Source organism: Nyctereutes procyonoides, unplaced genomic scaffold, assembly GCF_905146905.1.
Source record: "Nyctereutes procyonoides isolate TBG_1078 unplaced genomic scaffold, NYPRO_anot_genome, whole genome shotgun sequence".
NCBI classification, from domain to species: domain Eukaryota; kingdom Metazoa; phylum Chordata; class Mammalia; order Carnivora; family Canidae; genus Nyctereutes; species Nyctereutes procyonoides.
Window position 1 is genome coordinate 366970 of NW_026575031.1, and position 16471 is coordinate 383440.

Genomic DNA, 16471 nt, shown 5'->3' on the forward strand with positions numbered 1-16471 from the left:
GAGATTTCACTCATGGATAAGCTCAGTTAGCATTGAGGAAGGAAGCCTCCCAGCTTCCTGGGAGGGTGTTGATCCTCATTCTTATGTCCCAAGCATAGAACTGGCAGCTGTAATCATCATTTGGGTATAGATACTAGGTTTTTCTCAAAACTTCCTTATAATGAATGATTGTGCTTATTTGAACTATTATTCATGAAGAGCTTTACAGGTAGTATAGTTATTACCAGCAAGCCTTGTAAAGTACTTAAATGTTGGATTCCTGTTATTAATAGAATATGAGGAGAGTCAAAGACACCTGAACTCCTACCTAAATATTTGTAATTAATTAAACTTTTTAATCTGTTGTTAATACCATAGTATACTTTCTAGTCATAAAGAGAAATAAATGTCACACTGTTGGCATGTATACCTCTATGTAGACATTAGATTATATATCATACGTAGTGTGGTACATTGAAGTGGTTTTTTGTTTTTGTTTTTTAAAAGATTTTACCTATTTATTCATGAGAGACACAGAGAGAGGGGCAGAGACACAAGCCGAGGGAGAAGCAGGCTCTATGCAGGGAGCCCGACATGGGACTTGATCCTGGAACTCCAGGATCCTGCCCTGAGCCAAAGGCAGATGCTCAACTGCCAAGCCACCCAGGCGACCCAAAGTGATTTTTTTTTTTTTGAAATAGTAATGGATTTGTACAACTAGGTTACTCTCAGGTCGCCTGTTCTCTAATTGACTACGGGCATCGGGATTAGCCAGCACTGAGTGTTGTTTGTAACCTTGTTACAGAGATTGTCTTTAAAAAGTCATCTGGATTTTCTAGGTATCAAACTCATTATTTCTATGTTGATTTAACCTGAATTCAGAAAAATAGTTTTTTCAAGATGAAAAAACAGATCCATAAAGATTAAATGACTTGCCCCAAAGTTAGTTAATGGCAGAACAAGAACATCAACTCTTTGATTTCCTAACTCCTGGTTCAGTATTTCTACTGTGCTAAATGATGTCAGTGATAGATTCCATCATCAATTTTTATTTTTATTTTATTATTTTTAAAAGATTTTATTTATTTATTCATGAGAGACACAAAGAGAGGGGCAGAGACACAGGCAGGGGGAGAAGCAGGCTCCATGCAGGGACCCCGACATGGGACTCAATCCTGGGTCTGGGACTCGATCCGCCCCTGGGCCAAAGGCGGCACTAAACCACTGAGCCACCAGGGCTGCCCCATCATCAATTTTTAGTCTGCTTATTTAGGGACTGCAAACTAGCAGAAAGTACTGAAGGCTGTGTTCTGGATATCTTAACTTGAAAAATACCATTTTGCCTCAAGATCTCCTTTGATGCTTTTCTTTTTTTGGTGGGTAAAAAGTCATAATGTGCAGTATTTTCTTTAAAATATTCCAGTGAAACAAGACCAAATTCCGTAGAGGAATCCATGAACAAGACTGGGCAATGTTGAGTTGTTGAAGCTGAGTAGTGGGTACATGGTTCATTTTGTATGCTGTCATCTTTGCAGATTTAAAAAGTTGCTTTGTTCCTCTTGAGAGTTACTTTAACTGTGGGTGTATTATTCTTTTGTTCATATTGATAGCTCTGGGTTAAAGAAAAAAAATAAAATCAGCAGTTATTATTTGTAATGTCCTTAAATAACCTCACTCCCGCTGGGTCTAGACTTACGTTCGAAAATAGTTTTCTCTTAGACTGTAGTGGGATGTGCTTTTTAATTCTAGCCAAGCTGTCTTTCTCAAAACAGTAGCCAGAAGATTTGACCTTTAGTGTAACATTTTCCAGGGGGTTGTTATGAACATAAGGCTTTTTTAGGCCAAAAAAAAGTGGGGGGATAGGGGTTTAAAGAAGAACAAGAGGACTCTAGGATTCTTTTAGATCTAACAATTGGTTGATAAACCTTGAAAACTTGGAAGATGAGTAAGCACAGTGTCTTCAGACAGTTCTTCAGTTTGAATTCTGTCATTACATCCTACTTCTGGTATGACTCGGGCAGACTGCTTAGTCTCCCTAAACCTCAGTTCCTCCACCCACAACATAGAAATACTAATGCGTATTTTCTGAGATGACTATCAGGATTAAACTGCAGAAAATGTAAATAAGCCTCCATTTACAGAATGAGTCAATAAATATTAGTTCCTTTTGCATCCTCTTAGAGATGAGGTGGTTTTGTTTTGTTTTTCCATTATTAACCTAATTCTAACCTATCTTCTTTTTAAAATGTTTTCTTCTCCTTGCTTCATTTTTCTTTGTTTGCTTTCACTTAGGGTCTGCATGCTGGGTAACCGCACCCTTTCATCAAGACACATTGATACTTGCTCCAAAACCAAGGAAATTAACAACATGACAGTACCTTCAAAATTATGGGGCTTCTTCTGTAACTCCAGTCAGTTTTTCAATGCTACCTGTGACGAATATTTTGTTCACAATAATGTCACTTCAATCCAGGGCATTCCTGGATTGGCTAGTGGTGTCATTACAGGTGAGTTAGGAAGCTTTTGAACAAGTTTTTAATTTTCTCAGGAAAACAGGCTTTTCAACCTTAGACTCTCCTATTATCCATGACATCTCACTGCCACAGTATCACTTCCCTCCCTAAGCTCACCACACAGCTCTTGATTCAGCATCTTTTGCTTTTCTGTTAGTGAACTTACACTTTTTCAGGACTCCCTTGCAGTGCTTTCTGCTAAAATTTCCCTCCTTTTGAAGCAGAGTTAAGCAAATAACTTTTTGAAGTAGGATAAAATGATAAACTATCCTGTAAAACTGCCAGTGTTCTCCCCACCGTGACAGCCAGAATGGCACTTTCAGTGTCACCACACCCACATGTGTGTTTTCCTCACTCAGCCCAATTTCTGAAACTCTTTGCTTAAGCGATTTCTGTCTTAAATGTTTGGTCCACAGATGTCTTTGCATGTAAGCAAGTTTACACTAACATGTTAGAAATAGCATTAATTACTAATTTTAAAAAATAGGCTTTGCAGGGCATTCATCTTTAATCTGCTTAAATTATACTAATTTGCATTAATAAATTTAACTGCATTTGTATGTACCAAATCATTTTGTCATATTACATTTGAATCAGATGAGAAAGAGCATTTGGTTTTTATTTATGTGTTCTTTATTGTGTGATTTGTATGTGCTCGTGCAGGAACAAACATACCTTTAAAAAGTATATAAATGAGGAATATGATTTAGAATATTGTTTAGATAGAAAATTACCTAATTATCTTCTTTACAAACTTCTGTTGCTTATATGCTTTTTTTCTTCCCACTGCAGAGAATCTTTGGAGTAATTACCTACCAAAGGGAGAAATAATTGAAAAGTCCTCAGCCAGATCTTCTGATGTCTTGGGCAACTTAAACCACGAGTATGTCCTTGTTGACATCACCACCTCTTTTACCCTTCTCGTGGGGATCTTCTTTCCCTCTGTCACAGGTAAGCAGAAGGGCTGTTGTCTATTTTAGAAATTATGAAACCCAGGGAGTGATTTTTCTTAGGAGACAAAATTATATTCTCAGGCTTTTCAGACTTGCTTCGAGTCTTTGGTATCAGTATGAATATCAAAGTGTCCAGAACTAAGAAGTTACCTTCTTTTTTCCTTCTCTAAAGGTATCATGGCTGGTTCAAATAGATCTGGAGATCTGAAGGATGCTCAGAAGTCTATTCCCATTGGCACTATACTTGCTATCCTGACCACCTCCTTTGTCTGTATCCTTTTCATGGCACATCTATGGAATGAGGGTGATCAGTATTTTTATCCTGGTGGTAAAAATACCTGCTTTACCAGCTCACTTTTCACCAGAAAATCTACCCACCTCATCTCTAAAATTCAGAAAAGAGTTTAGCAACTCATTTTACTGATAGCTTTGTATCTCAGAGGGTTGGAGGCCAGTTCCTTGACTCTCAGTATGGTAGATTTAAGCAATGTTGTCCTTTTTGGTGCCTGTATTGAAGGTGTTGTTCTTAGAGACAAGTAAGTAGTTGATTTCTTTGTAACATTTATGTGTGTGCCTTCCGTTGTATCTGATCATTCCACATTGCCCCAAGACACAAATGCAAAACCCAACTGAGGTATATGTCATGACTAACAATTAGGAAATATATGTATATGGTTCCCAAAATGTTTAGTGAATAATAAGTGCCAGTTGTATTATTCTAAATAGGTGAGATGCAATGAGTATAGCATTCAGTAAAGTAGTGAATCTGTCTGCATAACAAAGGCTTCCGTACATTAAGAGCTGTTTGGAAACTAAGACGTAAAGTGAAAGCGGGTTAAAAAAACGAAAACTTTCAAGTGTCTCTAGCATCTCCCCTATGAGACAGGGAAGTATGTATCTATCTAGCATCCTAAATAAAATCTTGAACTTTCTTCATTTTATTCATGAAGGCTGCTGGGTATTTATCCTTTCCTTTCACCTATGAGCAAAAAATAGGTTTTTCTAAGAGATTCCTAGAAAAATCTTTCCCCTAAACTTACCAGATTTGTTCCCATTTTCCCCATCTGGGGGAGTTACTAGCCTCACCATTTACCCTTTCTCAAAACAGAAACATGGGTGCCATCCTAGACTTTCTCCACCAGTTCCCTCATCTAGTTGGTCCCTAAGTCCTGGAATTTCCACCGTTCATTTTAATGATGAAAGTGTATGTGTTTTGTGTTTGGTTTCTTTCATTCAACACTGTGAAATTCATCCTTTTTCCTCTTTCCACTATTCTTTATACCTATCCATTTGCACAGGCCTTGGGGATCTTTGGCCAAGATTATTGTAATTATCTCCCTTTCAGTTTTACCACCTTCCAGTCCTTCTTTCATGCTGCCACCAGAGTGATTTCTCTACAACACAGAATTAGATCATACAAACCTTCCTGCTTCACAGCCTGCCAAAGCCCCTTGAAACCCATCACTTTGGTCTGGCCCTGTGTACCTTTTTCTCATGTCCTCTTCCATCATTCATTCCCTCATAAACTCCCTCTGCTCCAGCCATAACTAGAAGTTAAATAGGCAGACATGCATCTGTTTGTGCAGTTTGCTTTGCTCAGAGTGGGTAACTCCCACCCAGCAGACACACTGAGCCTCTAAGACCCTCTAAGGGTCTTCTGTCCTGTGAGCTTTCCTACACTCACCCAGCAGAGATAACCACACACATCCCCCCTCGTTCAGCCAGTACAGTATTGCAGTTACTACATTATAGCTTTTCGTATCACTCTCCCTGACTAGATTGAGTTTTTTTAGGACGGAATCCCCAGTAGATGCTATATATACATACTGTTGAAAAAAAGAATAAGTAGCATGGCTTACTATGACTATACTATTGTCGCTGAAAATACATGGGTGTATAGAGCTTTGGTAAATTACACCCTTATATAAAAAGTATTCACAGTGTAAGCTACAGTAGCCCTTTGGAAGACTGTTGGTAATTATCTTCTAAAGTTGAGCATTCACGTACCTCATGACCTAGCAGTTCCAGTGCTAGGTAGATCCAACAGAAATGCATGCACGTGTGCATTAAGAATAATACACAAGAATTCTCACAGCAGTGTTATTATTAATAGTCAAATATGGATATAGTCCAAATGTTCATCAGTAGTGGAATGGATAAATTATGTATTCATGCATTGAAAAGCCATAGAGCAATGAAAATAAACGAACCATAGCTATATAAAGAAAAAGGATGAATTTCACATTGTTGAGTGAAAGAAACCAAACACATAACACATATACTGTGTTTCATTTATTTAAAGTTTAAAAACAGAGGGTGCCTGGGTGGCTCAGTCAGTTAAGCAGCTGCCTTGGGCTCAGGTCCTGGGATGGAGCCCCACATCAGGCTCCCTGCTGAGCAAGGAGCCTGCTTCTGCCCCTCTCCCACCTCACACAGGCTTGCTCACTCTCTTTCTCTGTCTTAAATACAATCTTAAAAAAAAAAGTTTAGAAACAGGTAAAACTACATAGCATTAAAAAGATGGGAGTACAAAAGGATAGCAAGTGGGTATATAAGACTTTTGGGTGATGGAAGTGTTCTATTTCTTGACTAGAGAGTAGCTGTGTGGATGTTTTGTGAAAATTTATTGGAATATACTTGGGGTTTTTGTGCGTGATAATAAAAATGGTTGAAACCATAAATAATTAATGAGATGCCATGTTTTACCCATCAAATTAGCATTGACTTTTAAGTTTTTAATACTCGAGGCTGGTGTGAAATATATATGTGCTATAAGACTTAAACCTTCATATACTTCCAGTGAAAATAAAATTTATTATGACCTTTATGGAAAGCAGTTTGGTAGTGATTTTGAAATATTTTAAGACATGGATCCTTTTGGGCACCTAGGTGGCTTAGTTGGTTAAACGTCTGCCTTCAGCTCAGGTTGTGATCCCAGGGTCCTGGGAGTGAGCCCCACTTTAGGCTCCCTGCTCAGCTGGGAGCCTGTTTCTCCCCCTGCCTCTCCCCTGCCTGCTGCTCCCCATGCTTGTGCGCTCACTTGTGCACGCTCTCTCTCTCTCTCTCTCTCTCTTTCTCTCTCTCTCTGTCAAGTAAGTAAATCTTTAAAAAAAAAAAAATATATATATATATATATATTGATGCTTTTTATTGCAGCTATTGCCTCTTAGGAGTATGCCATAAGGAAAAAAATCTGAAGCATGAATATAGATATGTGTGTTAAGGATGCTGATCACAGGAGCACTGCTCCTGCGTGGGTCATTCAGACGTCTGCCTTCAGCTCAGGTCATGATGTCAGGCTCCTGTGATGGAGCCCCGAGTCAGGCTCCCCGCTCACCTCACTCACACACACTTTCTCTTAAATAGAATTAAAAAAAAAAAAAAAGGATGTTAATCACAGTATTTTTCACAGTACAAAATTGACGCTAGAAGAATGGATTATATAAATGATGATGCAATGTTACTAAAGCCATTAAATTTTTTATTCATGAAGAATTTTTCATGACAGAAAAATGCTTCTAAGTTAAAAAGAATTTGGAATTATAGGGGTAGTGTGATCTCATCTAGGTTTTAAAAAAACATAGTAAATAGACTAAAATGTGCAAAGCATGCTAAATGCTGCCAGTTACTATATGGATTTCCTCCCTGCTTTTTATATATTTTTTTCCCCAATTTTTCTGTAAAGAACACGATGATATTTTGAGGGCAAAAACCTTAATTGAAGCTTGGCTTTATTCTCTTGGTCCTACAAGTTATTTTTTCTTAATATAGATTAACAGTGTCTTTTGAACAAATCTGCTTACCTTTATGTTACTATTCATGTCTGTCTTAATTTTAATTCTCTAAAAATTAGAAAAAATTAGGTGAATGTTTCTCTAGTTTTCTTAATCTGTAGTTAAATTTCCCCACTCTCATTCCTTTCCCAGGTTTGGGGATGCTGTGAAAGGTAATCTGGTGGTGGGTACCTTATCTTGGCCATCACCATGGGTGATCGTTATTGGCTCCTTCTTCTCCACATGTGGGGCTGGACTTCAGAGCCTCACGGGTGCACCAAGGCTGCTACAGGCTATAGCAAAGGATAACATCATACCCTTCCTGAGGGTGAGTGACCCTCTCCCAAATCTTACTGCCTTTTTCTCAGATTTTAGGAGAAACAGTGTGGTCTTCATAGGCTTAGGAATTACCAGATCATATAATGTGAAGACAGATGGGTTTTTAGTACAAGACCTTCCCTATGAGGGAAGAGTTTATATGTAAGCGGGGTAGAGGTATTTAACAGATAGCACAGTTGTATCCTGTGCTGTGTCTGAAACTGTAGCAGCGAGGGGGGCAGGGAGCATTGACTCAGACACTCCCCACACACCTGTGACTGATATATCCCTTCTCTGTACAGGTTTTTGGTCACAGCAAAGCCAATGGGGAACCTACCTGGGCTTTACTTCTAACTGCTGCCATTGCAGAGCTGGGGATTCTTATCGCTTCCCTGGACCTTGTGGCCCCAATTCTTTCTATGTAAGAGCCAGTTCTTCTCTTCACTGTTTCTTGCTTTTGTGATATGTACTACATGTTAATTTCCCTCAGGCATATAATAGTAGTGATAACAGAGTAAGCCAAGTACAGGTGTAACTTCACCTAAATAATACATATTCCAAAGAAGTTTCAAGTAAGGCTGACTTTTATAATTTCATGGTTTCTTCCTACCTGTATAGCTTCAGAAGTTCTTTGCCTTCATTTCTGATTCATTATCAATTGGTTATAGCTTTCACCGCTGCTGTTAGCTTTGATCCTTCAACTGTGACATAGTGATGACTTAATATCTACCTGGCACTGGGCAGCATGTTAGGAATACAAGATGAATGACACAACCCTAAGGAACCGATGATAAAGAGACTAGTGGTCCTTGTGCAGTGTGATGAGAACTGTGGTAAAGGTGAATGCTATCGTGAAAGCTCTAAGGGGAGGCACCTAAGTGGAGTGAGACTCAGGAAAGGTTCTCTGGATAAAGGGACACTTGCATCTTGAAGGAGGACATTATTTACCAATCAACAAAAGAGTGAGATGTCCCAGACATGGAATGTAGGTAAAGGAATTGAGGAATGAAACGATGCGGCACATCTGAAATTGAAAGTAGTTTGGCTTTGATGGGAGGGTGCCTGTTCGGGGGTAGCCAGGCAGAGATGTGGGTAGAACCAGGTCACAAAAGACCTAGAACTTTTACCTGGTGGTAGTGAGTGATCCTTTGAGAATGGAATGATCATATTTATGTTTTAGAGTAATCTGGTATAAAAGGTAAGTGAGAAGGAGGCTAAAATTGAGCTTGGAATGCCAACTGGAAGCTTATTTAATCCAGCAAGGAAAAAATGAGATCCTGAAGTAAGGTAATATAGTAATAGAGATGGAAAGGAGGGGAAAAGTTTAAAAATTTGTGAATGGGTAGAATCCATAGGACAATTTGGAACAAGGATGAGTAACAAAGAGGAAACTGGGATTATCCCAAGAACAACTAGATAAAGAGTAGTTGTGTTTTTCACTGAGAGAGAACATAGGAGAAAGAGCAAGTTGTGGGGAGAAGTTAAGTTTCTCTGCATCCTAGTCTGAATCAAAGGCTAGGTGGGCTGCACCAGAGGCTTAAATACAACAAGGTCTATTTAAAATAGCCCTTGGGAGAGTCATTTTACAGTGATAATTATGCCTCTTAACTTCTTTGATTCCACCAGGTTTTTCCTCATGTGTTACCTTTTTGTGAACTTGGCATGTGCTCTGCAAACATTACTTCGAACACCCAACTGGAGACCTCGGTTCCGCTACTACCACTGGTAAGTCTGCCCTTTTTCTTCTTCCCCACATTTTGACTAGAAAACGAGGAGAGTCTGGGTGGTCAACACAGTTTTTCTTGGCCAACCATTCCATACTGCCTATTTCAACATCCAGTGATTCCCTGAATTTCCACCATCTTATGTGTTTTTTCATAGGTCACTTTAAAATTTATAACACCCACTTAGAATAAAGATCAAAACTATGAAATAAATATTTCCAGCCTGCTGCATTTTTCCAGGTTAAACCAACCTACCCTTTGCATATCTATTTTCCCATTTCTCTCTTAGCTAAGCACTGAATTTCATCAATTTTCTGTCTTTATCCTCATCAGTTTTCATTCTCAAACTGTCTTCTTAAGTTTCATTTAGCAGGTAAGAGTGTGAGCTATGGAGTCAGATGACCTTAGCTCAGTGTCTGCTCTACTATTTCCTAGCTTTGTAACTTTTAACAAAGCACATAACCACATAAAATCTAATTTTATTCATTTGTAAAATGGACTGATAGTATTACCTGTCTCATGGGATTTCTTTGAGATGATCTGAAGTGCTCAGCACAGTGCCAGGGACGTAGTAAAGCTCTCAGTGAAACTTTGCTGCAGTTGCTGCTGCTGCTTTCAAGTCTCCCCAGTCCTAAGGGGGTCATCAAGCTTTTAGCTGCCATCCTATCTCCTCATTTCTTTTCTATCATAGCTAAAGGTTCCTTAGTATGTCCTGTTGCTACACTCCTCTTTGCTAACTTTCTCCTTGACCCTTTCCTGGCTTCTCTTTTTCCAGTGATGAGCAGTAGTGTGACCTTTATAAAGTGGCAAAAATTTGGATCCTCACTGATTTTATCACCTCTAATCCTCTAATTTTAACCTTAATTAAACATCCACTGTGAACTTTGTTGTGTTACTATTTTGCTTTTATTACCTTTTCCCTTTCTCCTTCTCCTATGTTTTTATTAGATCCTAATTTTCTCCATATTAACAACTCTCCTGTTCACTCTTTGAAATTCATCATAGAGCTAAGAAGTTCATTCTGTACACAGAAGATCTTCAGTAAGCATGATTGTCTACCTAACCTATTTGATCAAAACAAGCATTTCATCATTCTCTGCCAAGTTTCTCTCTCTTTTTTTTTTAGAGGGAGACAGGGGGGAGAAGATGAGCCAGGGGGAGGGGGCAAAGGGAGAGGGAGAGACTCTTAAGCAGACTCCACACTCAGCACTGAGCCCAAAGCAGGGCTCGATTCCAGGACCTTGAGATCATGACCTGAGCCAAAATCAAGAGTCAGATGCTTACCCCACTAAGCCACCAGGTGCCTCTCTGCCAGGTTTCTTTTATGTAAAGTAGAGAAACTAATGGCAGATTTTCTTCAGTGGGTTCTGCATGTGTATGCTAATGAACATTCATAAGGTTTTTAGCAGTATTTACATGAAATACTTTTTTTAAAAGATCGTGTTAATAATTCTAACTACATGCCCCATCCCTACTTTGCCAAGTAGTTATTAATTCATTCACAACTGTAGATAACTTTTCGTTATATCCTACTCATTTATGTTTTCCCAGCAATGGGAAACATCAGGACAAAGGATGGTTTGGGCCTCAGTGCAGATCTACCGACTGTTGCAGCCATGATAAGACAACTATAAAAATTGAGAAAAAGCATTTAAAAACTTATAGCAACCTGACCATTGTCACAGTATCCAGGCAAATAGTAATTTTTCTAATAATTCATCTTTATTGCATTTTACAATATAAATTATAATTTATAGTCTGTATTATATTGGAATTAAAAAAATAATAACAACCCCTCATCAATTTAAGAAGCACCTCCAGCACAGGTTTCTTTCTTAGCTGCTTAGAAAAACACTTGTTTGTGTTTTTGTTTTTAATTTTTAGGGCCCTCTCTTTCATGGGAATGAGTATCTGTCTGGCCCTGATGTTCATTTCTTCCTGGTATTATGCCATTGTAGCCATGGTAATAGCTGGTATGATCTACAAGTACATTGAGTACCAAGGGTGAGTCTGTGGCTTCGACCTTGATTACTGCTAAAGGTATCAAAACTGACTAGTTTGGGTAGAGTCGGCCCAGAGAAAATTGCATGAAGGATCCAGGTAACCTCATATATAGATAATATAACTAAATTTTATATCTCCAATTCTTTAGCCATCTGACAGACACAAGCATACAGAATCAACAGGGGGAACCTACTGAGAAAGTGTGAACAGATCAGTGAAACAAATAACTAAAAGAACATGTCAAAAAATGATGATGAGTATTAAAGTATAGCACAAATATAAGTATTCTTGCTTTTGTCTTCAGTCTAGGTATTATCTCTGAAATGAAAAAGAAATTAATCCTGAATAACTTTGTAACAACTAAGACTTCAGTAACAACTTGCAAAAATTAGGAATAAATAGCACTGATTCAGAAGATTACATTGAGTTTTGCTTTCTCCTCATTATTCTCAAAATTTAAATTAAACTTTGAGTCTGTATAATTTCCTTCTCCAGATTGCTATTTTACATTACTGCCTTTAAATAGTTACATAGGCCAGATGAGTGATGCTTCCAGTCCTTATCTGAATTGTTTAGTGTGCAGTGTAGTCCATCGATGAAGGGCAGTGTGGGTCTACTTCCTCTGGGTTTATGATGTTAATAAAGAGCATTATATGAACAATTAACCTGAGCTTTAATTTTCTACCTTGTGTATATGTTAGTTTTAGAGAAATAAAAAAAATAAACTTTGTGTTTTGAAATTGTACCTGCTGTGGTTTAAATCTGTCCCTGCTGTTTTCTCTTTTTTTTCTCCCAGAGCAGAGAAAGAATGGGGGGATGGAATCCGTGGACTGTCCCTCAGTGCAGCCCGGTTTGCTTTGCTTCGGCTCGAAGAAGGCCCTCCACACACTAAAAACTGGAGGTAAAGAAATCAAGAGAGCTTAGTGTTGTGGTGCTTGGCACATGGTTAACACACAGAATGGTGTGTTTCAATGATTACAGGATAAGGAATTCAAGCGGCTTGAGGAATTGGTATAATGCACCTGTTTTGAATGATTCCAAATCCTTCATACTTTCTTCATGGGATATTTGATCTAGACTTCTACCATTTTTATTGTTCCTTGCAGAATGATCAATTTGTGGTAATACTGTGAGGATTCAAGTAAACATACACCCTCATCCTGTCGTTCCCTTTAATCTCTTCCTCCTGCCCAATTACATGTGTTATACAGGTCTCCTGAATTAAAGGGTAGAATTGACATTCTCTTCCCTAAACCCAAAGTGTTTTCTCTCTTCCACCCTCCTGCCAACATCTTTACAGGCCTCAGTTACTTGTGTTGCTGAAACTAGATGAAGATTTACACGTCAAGCATCCTCGCCTCCTCACCTTTGCCTCACAGCTTAAAGCTGGAAAGGGTCTCACTATTGTGGGTTCTGTCATCGTGGGGAACTTTCTGGAGAACTACGGGGAAGCGTTAGCTGCTGAGCAGGTAAGAGCCAAGGCTTATTGACTTAGTGGAATTTAGCATATGGCTTTGTGATGTTAAGTTGTAAGATGCTGTGTTTCTAAGTTAATCCCTTTCCTTAGTGATCTAGGAGGTTACCTTTGTAGAGCTTATTAGTTCACGCTTTTTTTTTTTAAGATTTTATTTATTCATGAGAGACACAGAGAGGCAGAGACACAGGCAGAGGGAGAAGCAGACTCCCACAAGTGGGGAGCCTGATGTGGGACTCCATCCTGGAACTTCGGGGTCACGCCCTGAGCCAAAGTCAGACGCTCAACCCCTGAGCCACCCAGGCGTCCCTAGTTTAGACTTTTGAACAATCATATTCTCCCTAATAATAAGATGGGCCAGAAGTAAGTTAGTTAGTTTTTTCCATTTAAAAAACATTACTAGGGCAGCCCAGGTGGCTCAGCGGTTTAGCGCCGCCTTCAGCCCGGGTTGTGATCCTGGAGACCCGGGATCAAGTCCCACGTCTGGCTCCCTGCATGGAGCCTGCTTCTCCCTCTGTCTGTGTCTCTGCCTCTCTCTCTCCTGCTCTGTGTCTCTCATGAATAAATAAATAAAATCTTAAAAAAAAAAAAAAAAAGCATTACTAAACTTTCAAGATTGTCAAGGCTAAGTACTGTTTCCAGACTCTAAACATTGACTTAGGCCTCAGAAAAGTCATGCAAATAAGTCTGTCTCTTGAAGTATGGAGATGGTTCTGCTCAATCTGGTGACAACGAGGAGCTTTCCTTTCTCCGTGTCTACACTCGTGTCTACATGAGCAAGATTCTTTCGCTTTCCTTCTGATTAACTTGCCAAATATAAGTTCTCCCTAAAAAAGAAAGTTTTCTTTTCTTTTCTTTTCTTTTTTTTTTTTTTTTTTGATGTGGGACTCGATCCTGGGACTCCAGGATCACACCCTGAACCAAAGGCAGACACTCAACAGGCATCCCTGTTTTCATTCTCATTCTTACTATAAATGATAAAACCAAACCTGTTGCTTAGAGAAATGTATAATTACAATTCAAAAATTTTACTAGGTTTCATTTTAGAATACTTTGAAGCCCTAAAAACTAAAAATGCTAAAGAAACAAAGATGATGGTAAAAACAAATAAAAAGCACAGGATTGGAAATCAAGAGACCTTGCTTATTATACTGATTTAATCTGTGCCTTTAGGATAGAAAATCCTATCCTCTTTCTACACCATCATTCCCTTCATCTTTCCACCAAGAGAGTGGAGTAAGAGTAACATGAACTGTTACCTCTAAAATGGCTTGAGTAAATAATAGCAAAGCAAAGACAAGGGTCATCAGTAGTCACCATTAAAATATTTAAAAAGATGGCAATAAAAGAAATGAAGAGGGACGCCTGGGTGGCTCAGTGGTTGAGCATCTGCCTTCAGCTCATGGCGTGATCCTGGGGTCCCGGGATCGAGTCCCACATTGGGTTCCCTGCATGGAGCCTACTTCTCCCTCTGCCTGTGTCTCTGCCTCTCTCTGTGTGTGTGTCTCTAATGAATAAATAAATAAAATCTAAAAAAAAAAAAAAATGACCATGCTCACATTCGCCCTGGTCAGTTAAGAAGGAAGATTGAATATTCATTTTGTGAAGACCCCTTTTCTTGATTTGTTTGGTATGCTACAAAGAAGGAAAGGCAGAGGGAGCCCCATGTGGTCAACCAGCAGGTCTCTTGAGAGTAAAAATGTCAAAGGATAATTAGATTGCACTGGGTTAATTTTAACTTTTTGGACTCTTTAGGGGATACAGTCTTATGCAGAGTTTGGAAAAAGGCGGGGAACATAATAAGGAGGGGTAATAGGCTGAAAGTTTCAGGGTGAAGCAGTTCCACATTAAGGTTCTCTTTTTCAGACTATAAAGCACCTCATGGAGGCAGAGAAGGTGAAGGGCTTCTGCCAGCTGGTGGTGGCGGCCAAGCTGAGGGAGGGCATTTCCCACCTCATCCAGTCCTGTGGCCTTGGAGGCATGAAGCACAACACGGTGGTGATGGGGTGGCCCAATGGCTGGCGCCAGAGTGAAGATGCTCGAGCGTGGAAGACTTTCATTGGTACCAGATGCTCTGCATTTTATCCTGAGGGCCCAAATCAGGGCTACTGTTAAATCGTTAAATTTCCGTTACCTTAACTTTACCCAGTAGCCTCCTAAGGTAGAAGCCCGTGACATTGCTGCACCATAGTGTCATGAGGGCACTTAAGTAACTGCTGACATTAATATCCTTATTCTCCTCACCCCCTCCAGCCTTGTATGATGTTCATAAGGTATCTCTGTCAAGTGTCATGCTAGGCGTTATCTCTGAAAATTGCCGTCTTTTCATCTGTGATCTGCCACATTGACGTTCTCATGAGAATTGGAAGGATTGTCTTCCATCACAATCTACAGAATTCACATATCCCCTCAGAATACAGTGGTCAGAATATACCTAGTAAATCATGGTTCTGAATCTAATGCTGTTGCTGTTAGTCGGATTCTTCTTAATGATGGCTGCCACCTGATAAGGCATATAAACCCGCTGTATAAACAGAATACCTTCTTACAGAGATGTTAAAAGGGGGTGGGGGGTGTTACCTTGCTTTCCTGATGTGGTGGGGAGCAAGGCAAGCCTAAGGAGTCTTCCCTGTCTCTCCCGATCTCTGTTCTCCCCAGGCACAGTTCGAGTGACGACTGCTGCCCACCTGGCCCTGCTGGTGGCTAAAAACATCTCCTTCTTTCCCAGCAATGTGGAGCAGTTTTCTGAGGGCAACATTGATGTGTGGTGGATCGTGCATGATGGGGGCATGCTCATGTTATTACCGTTCCTACTGAAACAGCATAAGGTATTTCAGACACCTTTTGAAAAAAGTATTTCTCCTTTAATATTTGTCCTGGTTCACTAGACAGACCCTTCCTCTTTGATTCTACAGTTTGGGGCATAGAAGAATTGGAGATTTTTCTAAGTTCCCCATGATCCTAGTTCCAATCTTAGGAGTTTTCTTTCTAGTGGTTACCTACCTATCTCCAAGTGAGATTCAACAAATTAATAAAGTTTCATAGGAGCTCTTAGAAAAACATTAACAAAGTGAACACGTCCATTTAAAAAAACAAAACAAAACAAAAATGACCAAAGCCTCTCAAATACTGGAAACCTAGGTTCTGGTGTGTATCATATATATACACACACACACACACACATACATACACTCATCCTTTGGTAAATAGTGACTATTAGAGTCTGCATGGGGCCATCAACATGCTCTCTGAATACAGCACCCTCTTAATGTATCATATATCTTTTGCCAATTTTCTTCTTGTTAGGAAATTAAGAGCTTCTTAAAGCTCTTTTTAATGTGTTTCTTAGTCAAGCCTTTGCTCTTGTACAACAATACAGCAGCAGGTAAGAAGCTAAGAACAAATATCCTGATACTATAGCAAGATTTCCAAGGCAAAAGATGACTTATGTTTTAGGAACAAGTCTTGTTTTGCCTTCTTGCCTCTAACTTTCCACATATGTATGGTGCTGTCTCAGGTGTGGCGAAAATGCAGCATACGGATCTTCACAGTAGCACAGCTAGAAGATAACAGTATTCAGATGAAGAAGGACCTGGCTACCTTCCTCTACCACCTTCGCATTGAGGCTGAGGTGGAGGTGGTGGAGATGGTGAGAAAGCTGAGTTTGAGATCAAACAAACAATCCTTACTTCATTTCCTACCCTGTCTTCCTAGAACTTGTTCTGGATTGGGG

At 39.4% G+C, this 16471-nt stretch overlaps 1 protein-coding gene across 6 annotated transcripts in view; it reads left to right on the top strand.

Annotated features, from left to right (window-relative positions):
• The window catches only part of SLC12A6 (solute carrier family 12 member 6), an 88519-nt gene that overhangs the window by 66482 nt on the left and 5566 nt on the right, over nt 1-16471 (top strand). For 5 of the 6 annotated variants that reach the window (XM_055316667.1, XM_055316668.1, XM_055316669.1 and 2 more), the window contains 13 exons: nt 2272-2486; nt 3285-3443; nt 3618-3716; nt 3924-3981; nt 7372-7546; nt 7839-7957; nt 9163-9261; nt 11145-11264; nt 12061-12165; nt 12565-12733; nt 14605-14800; nt 15397-15566; nt 16256-16387. In XM_055316667.1, coding sequence (XP_055172642.1) covers nt 2272-2486; nt 3285-3443; nt 3618-3716; nt 3924-3981; nt 7372-7546; nt 7839-7957; nt 9163-9261; nt 11145-11264; nt 12061-12165; nt 12565-12733; nt 14605-14800; nt 15397-15566; nt 16256-16387 — 1816 coding nt within the window. The remainder of the gene's footprint in view (nt 1-2271; nt 2487-3284; nt 3444-3617; nt 3717-3923; nt 3982-7371; nt 7547-7838; nt 7958-9162; nt 9262-11144; nt 11265-12060; nt 12166-12564; nt 12734-14604; nt 14801-15396; nt 15567-16255; nt 16388-16471) is intronic. The other variant, XM_055316671.1, reaches the window with a different exon arrangement.